The sequence below is a fragment of the Strigops habroptila genome, chromosome 4 (assembly GCF_004027225.2).
Source record: "Strigops habroptila isolate Jane chromosome 4, bStrHab1.2.pri, whole genome shotgun sequence".
Lineage (NCBI taxonomy): Eukaryota > Metazoa > Chordata > Aves > Psittaciformes > Psittacidae > Strigops > Strigops habroptila.
This window is the reverse complement of record NC_046358.1, coordinates 49,500,667-49,510,453: the sequence shown is the minus strand read 5'-3', so window position 1 is coordinate 49,510,453 and position 9,787 is coordinate 49,500,667. Positions and strand designations below refer to the sequence as shown.

Here is a 9,787-nt window from a genome sequence, read left to right as displayed (position 1 = left end):
AGGATGTCAGCTGAAATACTAGGCTAGTTGTTGATTAAAATAGAAACACCTCTGTCTATGCCAACATGTAGATCAAAAAGCAAAGACAACTGAACTAGGATAGCTGCGGGGGGAAGGTACGCTGGGCTCAGGGTTTGGAAACAATGGGATCTTTAAAATCAGTAGTGTACTCTTATTACCCAGGCTTAAGTTTAGTGGCAAGAGAAAATTAGGCTGTAAAGGTAATCCAGCTGCTCTGTGCCCATGTATTTCTGAAAGAATCATTAAGCTAGCATTCCTGAAGTATAGAACCAATGGTGAATAAATCAAATTGAAAAGCAACATGTTAAAATCCATGTTAGAAAGGGTTCTTTTAAATGTATATAGCATGATGAGATTGTGAAATTCACTGCTACAGTTTAAGACTGAAATGGAAAGTTTCACAGAATCCGGGATTAAAGATAGATGTGGTTAATAAGAGTATCTAGTGGTACACTTAATGGGATGAAGAAAATTCAAGTAATGTGCCTAGTGAATTGAGGAAGGTGTTAGAAATTTCCACCAAAGTTTGGGGTTATCCATCATGAGGTTTCCTGCAACAACCTCTAAAACTTGTGGGTCTCCTTTCAGGCTGCTTCTACCCTTACACTTTCAGTAATACGTCTGTAGTGGTGGTCAGAATGTGCTCAGTTTACAGGCAAATTCACTTGACCTGCAGGGTGCAATAAATTGTATCAAAAAAGGCAGTGTTAGACATGACCTCACACAAGATACCTGGCAAAGCAGACCTCATCTGACGTAGTAGGAACCTAGTGGTTCCATTTGAACACAGTCTGATGTTAATTTTCTCAGGTTTTTCTATGCAATTTCTGAATCTAAGCAACTACCTCAGGAAAGGAGAAGTGCTTTTGTTTCAAAATGGCCTGGGTTCAGAGCTTAAACCACGACACAAACAGACAAGTTCTAAACTGAAGATAATTGGTTTAGTCTAAGTATTTTGTTACACTGTAAACCTGATCTCCCACTATTTTCTAAACTGTTACCAACTATCACATCATTTCAGGATGCCCTGAAGAGGAAAACAAAAAGGAGTGTAAATTTACCAGGGAATGGGTAAGCCACTTAAATATTTATGTTTTATTATTATTATTTAAGGATGGATTGGCTAAATCAAAGGGAGGTAATGAGACATTACAAAAAAGTAATATGCTGTGTTCATTTTTTTTAATCATGTTCACTCTGTGTGTGTGTGTGTGTGTGTGTGCGCACACTTGCACACACATCTTTGGATATGTATATACTCTATACCTTGTAGTGTAGTTGATTATAAAGAATACAAAAGACATTCTGTTGTAAACTTTAAATAATATTTAATAACTTTTAAAAAATAAAATGTATATTTTTTGTTCTTAATATGAATGCACAAAAATGTATCATTGTAGTTGCAGCGACAAAATGCAAAGAACTGAGGAGCCCTGCCCGCTGTGGTAAGAAACCAGTGACAATCTAGGAGAATTCACAACGGAATCCAAACAAAATTTCCCATGGCAAGTCCTGACTTGTTTCCTGCTGTGAATTGTCTAACTCAGTATGTATGAAGACATTCATGCTTCGCAAGAATCCTTGCAGACAAAGTTAATAAAGAGAGTGGTTTTAAAATAAATGCCACAATCAACTGCTGGTTTCTGTTGCTTACCTTTGGTGCCACATCTATAGCACAAGAATGAAGCTAAGGGGTAAGTAAGTGAAAGGCTTCAACTTTTTCCATACCAACTACCTCCTGCCCTATCTGTGAATGGGGGAAGCGGCAGCCGGGAGCCATGTGCACTAAAAGATGTAACCGGTTCATAAGTAGCTTGTGAGAAGTGAGGGCTTTGTGTGGATTTACATAGCAGCTGGACTGCTGGTGCAAGATAAAATATTTTTTGCAGCTTCTGTGCAGTTTCTTCCTCTCCGTATTATAAATCATACAATGCTGCATTTAAATGGTAATTATTAAATGGTAGAGTAAACCTTTATGAGTTTAGATTATTTGAGGGAGAGGAACAAAGAAGTATTCCTAGAACAGAAACTGGAGTGAATTTCAGTGATTGTGCACTGTAAGATCTGGAGCTAAATAATTCTGTTGTACAAGCGATAAGATTTGGCTGCTACTGACAGTTACCATAAAGGAAAATAAACCGTATTCTATTAAATATATATATATGTATTATCATAATTGTGAAGGCAATAAGCAAGAAGTATATTGGACTGAATCTAAAAGCTAAATTCTGATGTTGCTGAATTCAGTAGGTCCAGCCATGCACACTGTGCCTTCACATCTTGTCACTAAGCAGAAAGAGCGAGGAGTATGACTTAGGAGTGCTCTCCTTCAATGTCTTTGTTGCCTTTGGTTCTTTCATTTAAATGTATTGAGTCCTCCTTCATGTTTAAAGGTAAGAAGTGAGAATAACATAACAGACTTTACTATAAGTGACACTAATGGAAGCAATTGGAATGACTTCAGTGTTGCTGTGCATTACATACAGTATAAGCAGCCTTTTGAATGGGTATTATGTATTACAGGGTATTTATTTATAATCAACCAGTTCAACATGAAGTTTTATGCATAATATGGAACTATCTTGTTTGGTTTTAAAAAAGGATTGTTGCTGTTAGATACTGCAAAATGTTCTGACCTTGTCAGCAAAGCAAAGCTGCAATGCTTTTAAAAAGAAAAATATGGTAAATCTGAGGCTTGTTATGTGCAGTATGTTCCAAGGTTTGAAATTGGATTGTACTGGTAATGCTTTAAGCACCATAACATTTTATTTGGCCTCTGTGAAGAGAGCTAATAATATCAAATATAGAAAATAGGCCAGTTCAAATTATAAACAGTTGCAGTAGCATCTCAGTTGGCAGTGTAAGTTGGTAGTGTTTAAAAAACCAATTATTAGCAGCAATGTGTGGTCTGGAGTTTTTTCTTTCTTTTCAGCAGTTAGTGCCATATGTTTCTGCTGCAGTGAGTGCAATTTACAAAGTGAGTGTTGCTTTTACTGCCTATAGATACATGTTTTTTGAAAACCAAGGTAGTTTATCTGGTAAAGACACCTGAACTGTGGAAAATAATTAGAGGGAACCACAAAATGTGACTTGTCTTCAGTCTCTGATTCTCATTTTATTTCTTCTGTAGGTTTAGCTGAAGTCTGGCAGTCTAAGAGCTCAGCACACATTTTTGGGAGACTCACAGGATGAGGCGTTATGATCTCTCTCTTCCCTACACCACCATCAGGCAAATTGATGAGAGTTACCCTCTGTGGGAGCTCTGCTGCACGACGGTTTGCTCTTATCAACTGAGCCATCATCAGCCTCCTGTCCCTGTGTTAATTTTTAATGGCAGGGATCACTACAAATAGACTTGTCCACCTTTTATCTTTCTTAAAAATCAATGTTTTATTAACACATTCATCACTCTGTTATGCTGTTTTTCAGCGGTGAAAATGCTTAGCTGACAGCAGGAGCACCTGTGTGTACAAACTATATACCATGGGAAGAACTAATGCTGCAGTTAACCTCCAATCGTGTCCCTGCAGGTAAGAAAGGAACAGAGTGGAGAGAGGGAAGGAGTAAACTTACAGCATCTTTCAAAGATCAGGCCTGTTGACAGGTCAGCCTAGGCTCAAGAAGCAAAGAGTATTGAGACTGTGGAGACTGTAACACCAAGAGTAAGTCTCCTGCTTTGGGGTACAGGGTGCCTGTGTGTGGGCTACTCACTTAGTTTAACCTTTGTCTTGGGTTGAGGTGTGTTAGTATTTCTTCAGGCTTGTGAACATGGCAGTGAAATCTGTTAGTGGTGGTGAGGTAGCCGTGATAGTGAGCGATTGGGAAGCCACATAACACACACACAAGTAATACATTACTTTCAGATCAGCCTGCACAGCTAAATGCATGATGCTACAGATGGGCATCGTGCATAGAGGTGGGGGGGTAAAGATATTGGAAGATACTTGCTGTTTCACATACCAGACTCTCTGACGCACTTTCCCACAAAACATGGAGTAGTTCAGGCCTGAGGGTGAGAACACTGCAGAAAATCAGCAAAGAGGAAAAAAAAAACAAACCCAAAACCTAAGCAGTGAGAGTAGTGTTTGTCAGTGGTGCAGGTCCAGGAAGGAGTTAGTTACAGGTGTTACGGAGAATGTTCAATAGTCTGGGGCTTGGCAAGTTCAGCTTTACTGCTGGAAATTGCCTTTAAATCAAAGCAAGCAAAATGTCACTCACAGCTGAGACCTGCAGTTGTAAGCACTAAAGGTACAAGGTAACTTTTTCTTGCCTGAATTTGATGCATGCTTCTAGTCTGTCACAGTAGGAATGGCTGCACTGAGCTTTCTGGGAAAACAGGGCACCATGGTTGTCTCTCTGGTCTGTTGTCAGTGGCTGAGAGGTCCTCAAAGGCTGGCTGCAAGGAGCGGGCCAGCTGCATTCCTCTGTTTGCCTGTTCCCTGCTGTGTTCTTTCCCTGAGTGCTTCAGCATCTCCCTGTCACATGTGCGTTATCCGGGGTTGCTTGCTGATGGGGAGTCGTGTTTGAACAACAAGAAACATCTGATTCTTAACCTCATCACTACAAGATGTCCACATAAGGGTACTACATAAATTATTTCAGTTAGCAATGGGTGGGGAAATTGGACAATCGGTGGCTGTTTCCTGGCTAAGGAAAGTTATGATTTCAATTTCTGCAAATTCCAGAAAGTGTGGGGTAAATTCTAGCCACCAGTCAGGCAGAGGGAGATGGGTCTGAAAAACAGAACTGAGAGGTGACCCCAGTTCTGACAGAGACTGATGTGTCTTGGCTGTTGCAAGCATGCAGCTGAGGGGAAAAAAAATCCTAAGCATAAAAACATCTGAAGTTTAATAACTCTCAGAAAAATGAGCAATGTGCAAAAAGATTTTTCTTCAGCAAGGCAAACTCTATCATACCTGCAGATGATGATATCCCAAAGTAAATTAATGAAATGGTGACATTCAGGGAAGGAACAGCTGACAGCTTTGTAAGGATCTTCAGGTGTGGAAATGAGTGATATTTTTTGGCAGACTAACTTGCAACAGGGATGATAAAAAATAAAACCATAGTAGAATGACAGAGAGAGTGCACTCACAAGTTGTTTACTGAAATGAAGATACAGTTGAAAGTAATTACTTGTTTCCCAGAGGTATAAGTGGTAGTGCCTCCTACAAGAAGTAATAGTTGGTTATTTCAGTTGGAATGTAAAATGAGATAGAAAGGTTTCCTCTTTCTGAGGTTAGATGCCGGGTATTTTTACCTCCTTTCAGAACATATATGTATATGAATGTAATATATATTACATACACAGTCAACCATCTATATGCCACTGGCAATTAATAAGTGAGACAATGTCCAATATTGTTTTCCCTTAACAGCCAGATCTTGCTGTACAGATTCTGATTAAAAGCCCGACTTTGCAGCACAAAAGATTAAAAATACTCCTTTAAAATAACATATTTCTGAAGATGATCCTCTCCTGGCTACAAAATCATCTTGAGACACTTGGAGGCAGGGCTGCTTGATCTTGACATTTTAGCTGTATGCAAACTGTAGTAAAATTACAATTCGCATTCTGTGCTAGCTACCCTGTACCTTCTTGTTGAAGTATACTCATTTTCTATGCCCTCTCTTCCAGATCATGGGATGTAGGAAAGCAACCTGGCAGGTTTCACAGAGGTTGCCTCAGTGCAATCTTCCTACCATGGGTTTGCAGATCAGCCCCTCATAAGCAGCCTCCTTTGTCTTGCCGTAGGCCATGGAAAAGGAACCATTGCTCTTGAGAAGTTTTCTTCTGTTTAAAGACAAGGGTCCTTCTTACCTGTACCAGTTCAAGTACTGACTTTTTCTTTTCTTCCTCCTTTAGTGAAGTGGGGTGATTCACAAAATCTTCAGAAAGATAGCATTATACACAGTTTATAGTACAAAGAGGGGGAAAAAAAAAGGTCAGATGGATGAGCATGAAGGAGATTTCTCCTGTGTCCTTTGGAGGAGGAGCAGAAAGAGTGGGAATGGAATCTATGCACAGTAGGTGTCTGCCTTGACTACCTGACAATACATGGTCATTGCAAAGGTGAGTCCGAGAATCTAAGAGAAAAAAAAAACACAATTGTTTTTCAGTAAGCAAAAACCCCACCCCTATTTATTGGGAAAAAAAAAAAAGAGAGGCAAATGCGCTTGCACTGGCTTTGTTCATACACAGGAAGACACATCACATACTGCTTTTCCTACCAGTTCATGTCCTTTGTTCTTTTCCTAGTTTCTGTCTGCCTTTTGTCGTTACCTGTATTGCTGGTTTACAGAATGAACAATGAGAGCATGGGAGAGCTGATTTCTCCATGAAAAGCAGCCTCCAATTACTGGGAAGAGAGGTATATTGAAAAGAACTGTTTGGATGACTTTTCCTCAAAATTATTTTATAGTAGCAACCCACAGCTATGGGGCTGTGTGGTTATCTCTGTAGCTATTGCTTTCAAAGACAATGACATTCATCCCTGACCCAAAGGATGCTGTGGTTTACTGTACTGTACTTTTGCAAGTGTATGCGTGCACAGGGAATCACTGGAGACTGTCCATGCATTAATCATAACCATCAATGGCTCATCAACAATGTATGTGTCTTTTTCTACTCAGCCTATTCAAGAGAAGCAGCAGGGAGGTAGTAGTTCCTCTCTCAGCCCAGCTGCTGACCTGCTGTGCCCCCTCTGGCAGATTACTTCATCAGAAAGGGATGTGGAAGAGTGTCATATATTCCTTCCAGTTGAAGTATTTATATGAACGTACTAAGTAGTTTTTACTATTCCTTTGCAACCCCACTATAAAAAATTGTCATTGAAATAAAACTTTGCCAGGTAGACATTTTTTCTATTAATTGTCTTTTAAGCATTTAATTTGACCATTTCAGATTTAGTCATTACATAAATTGTAGTACCTCTTAATGAGTATTTTGAAAGAGTACATGAACAACACACATACTACTTTATAAATAAAGAAAAAAAAAATGGTAATAAAGCTGTTATCACCTTCATTTCCCTTTCTTCCACAGTGAAATGAGACTGTTAGGCTTCAGTGTGCTGCTTTATAGTAACCACATGCCTTTTGACGGTATCCCCTGAATATTGCCTTCTGCTTCCTAGCAAGGAACACCTTCAGGGACAGCTTCATAATAAAACCTTGGTGGCTGAATTTGTTTTATGAGTTCGAGCATGCATGACTAAAGAAGATTCTTCTGTCATGTGTGCTGTATGTCCTCCAAGTTGTCACTGGGTATAATTCTAACTATAAGACTGTTAACGTGAAAAACAAAAGCTGTCACATGCTTGGGGCCAGAATATCAGTGTAACAGCAACAATAGAGGGAGCCCAATTTATTTTAGATGACAGTGCATCAAAACTTTTGTCATCAATTAGATTCAATCACATTGTTGAAAGACAGGCTAAAAATCTTTAGTGTTCTAAGGTGTTTTCTCTGTACTTCCCAGCATTTATTAGGAATATTAATTAGCATTTTAAAATTATCTGAAGTGTTTTCTCCCATGCAAACTAGTGATGGCTTTCTGTCAGAATTCTGTATTCTCTTAAATTAACCTAAATATAATCAAGGTCAATGAGAAGGCTGACATAGGCTGCTGGGTTATTAATATATTTTTTAAAGACTCCCTCAATGCTGAATAGATGCTCAAAAGCTGTTTCTTACAATATGGTAATATACTAACAACAGTCTTACATTGTCTTTCTGCCATATCATCTTCTTGTGCTTATATTTTTTCCTAAGCACATCTGCTTACTATACTGGAAAATAAAACCCAAAACTACTGAATCCGAGCCTACAAGGAGTCAGGCATTTGCATTAATAAGCTGCAGCCAATACATGACACACGAAAGAGTAAGATGTATGCCATTCTGCCTCACCTAGGGGTGACATAGTGGGAACAAGTGGTGTTTTGATCCCAGGCTCGCTCTTGCTGCTGCTAGTGATATACCATGCAAAATTAAACACACACACACCCCCACACCCCTGCCATGTTCATCTGGAATTACAGGATATTAATTAGCTTAGCAATGCCATCCTTTCTGCTTATGCATTGAGTGTGAGGGAGGCGGAGCTGGAAACTAAAGCTCCATCTTCACTGCATTCAGGAATGGGACCTTGGGCACATAAATGGAAGGCTGATGTATAGTTGAAACAGCTCCAGCACCGCTTTCACCTGTGTACCCTCAGGCTAAGGTTTGTGCCACTGGGGCTGCAGTATGTCAGCAACCATGGCAAGCTGGTTTAAAGACACAGGTATGTAAGAGTAAGAGACAAGGTACTACACTGACTGACAACTGATACTTCTCTGAGCAAAGTTGTGCTGGAAACAACTGCAGGTTAAAAATCTGTTGTGCAAGGCTATGCCCATCTTTCTTCTCTACCCCATTTCCCTGCAATTAATAGAAAAAGAGGATGGTTCTATTGGCAAGATTGAGTAATAGTAACAACATCCCAGCTTGTAACTCACCCTAGGACTGAGAATGGGGTTGAAGACTTAATTCTGTTTTTAGGCTCTCTTAAAGTTAGATATTTAGCCTAAGCGGATGGTCCCCTCTGGAGAATTACTGGACAAATACAGGTACCCTAAAAGGCAATTCACCCTACTCTGACTAGGCTTCTGCCTTTGGAGGGTAAGGACTATCTCTCCACTGAATCTAGCCTAAGCCTTAGATAAACCACTTGGTAAAGTGCCTGCTTTTTGTAAATAAGTGCCTCATAAACCAGAAAATGTGTGCAGTATTCCTAGTTCTGTACTTTGTGCATAGTATTTTAACTAAATTAAAACATAGAAGACCTAAATCTTGCAGAGTTTTACAGTAGTATCATGCAAAATTTGGAATTACTAAATCAGGCTTGGGCAGAGAATATCTGGATCTATGATTACTTAGTTACAATTAATTAGGATTTGAAAATTGATTGATATTAAACTCTACCTGCACCATCGCTGTGCACAATCCAAAGATTCCCACTGCTAGTAAGTTTTCCTGGAGCCATATTTTCACTGTTTCGTAGCAAGGCTGGAAAAAAACAAAACACAAAAGAATATGGTATTAGCCATAAACACACAGCTTTACTCCCCTGGGAATACAGCCAGGGAAGAGCCAGCTCAGACTAAGCTGTTAGGTATCTGGGTTATCATTTTGGTGTTGGAGCAACTACCATGTATTTCTGGGTTGAAGCTTGAACACAGAGTACTCATTCTAATGACATAAAAAAGTGCACCTCTAAAATGCCACATGAGCACCACTCTGTATAAATTATTAGGAGAGTAATTAAAAAAAAAACAACCCAACCAACCAAGCAGTGGATTTGGGCCCCCTTTGGCCTCTAAAAACCAACCATAAGCAGTGAGAACTTCAGAATGAGCCTTTCATTTTCTCCATGTTTCAGGAAAACAAAATTTTCGTACACTACAGATATATGTATATCAATCAAGTGAGAGCTGCTCAAGTAGCTACTCCTGCTGCACACGTGCCCGTCTCGTACCATTTCCTATAATTTCAAATTGCAGTATGGGCTCCCCTCCATTATTTTCTTCCTGCTTTAAATTCTGCAGTAGCTGTAACCTCATGTTCCTGGCCCAGTTTTGGGAAGGGTTGACTCGACCCAAGTGAAACCTTTCTTTAAGTAATGTGTAAAGAACAAATAATATCTGTAAGACAACCTTGTACAAAAATTGTGCCCCTCTGTCTTGTTAATGTACATGGCCAAGAATCATTCAGCCTTAAATTAG

At 39.5% G+C, this 9,787-nt stretch overlaps 1 protein-coding gene across 6 annotated transcripts in view; it reads right to left on the bottom strand.

Annotated features, from left to right (window-relative positions):
- Positions 1–1,327: 1,327 nt before the first annotated feature.
- The window catches only part of TSPAN4 (tetraspanin 4), a 456,092-nt gene continuing 447,632 nt past the window's right edge, over positions 1,328–9,787 (bottom strand). For all 6 annotated transcript variants that reach the window (XM_030482719.1, XM_030482720.1, XM_030482721.1 and 3 more), the window contains 2 exons: positions 8,988–9,071; positions 1,328–6,108 (listed from right to left, as the gene is read on the bottom strand). In XM_030482719.1, the coding sequence (XP_030338579.1) occupies positions 6,040–6,108; positions 8,988–9,071 (153 nt within the window). In that variant the 3' untranslated portion in view covers positions 1,328–6,039. The remainder of the gene's footprint in view (positions 6,109–8,987; positions 9,072–9,787) is intronic.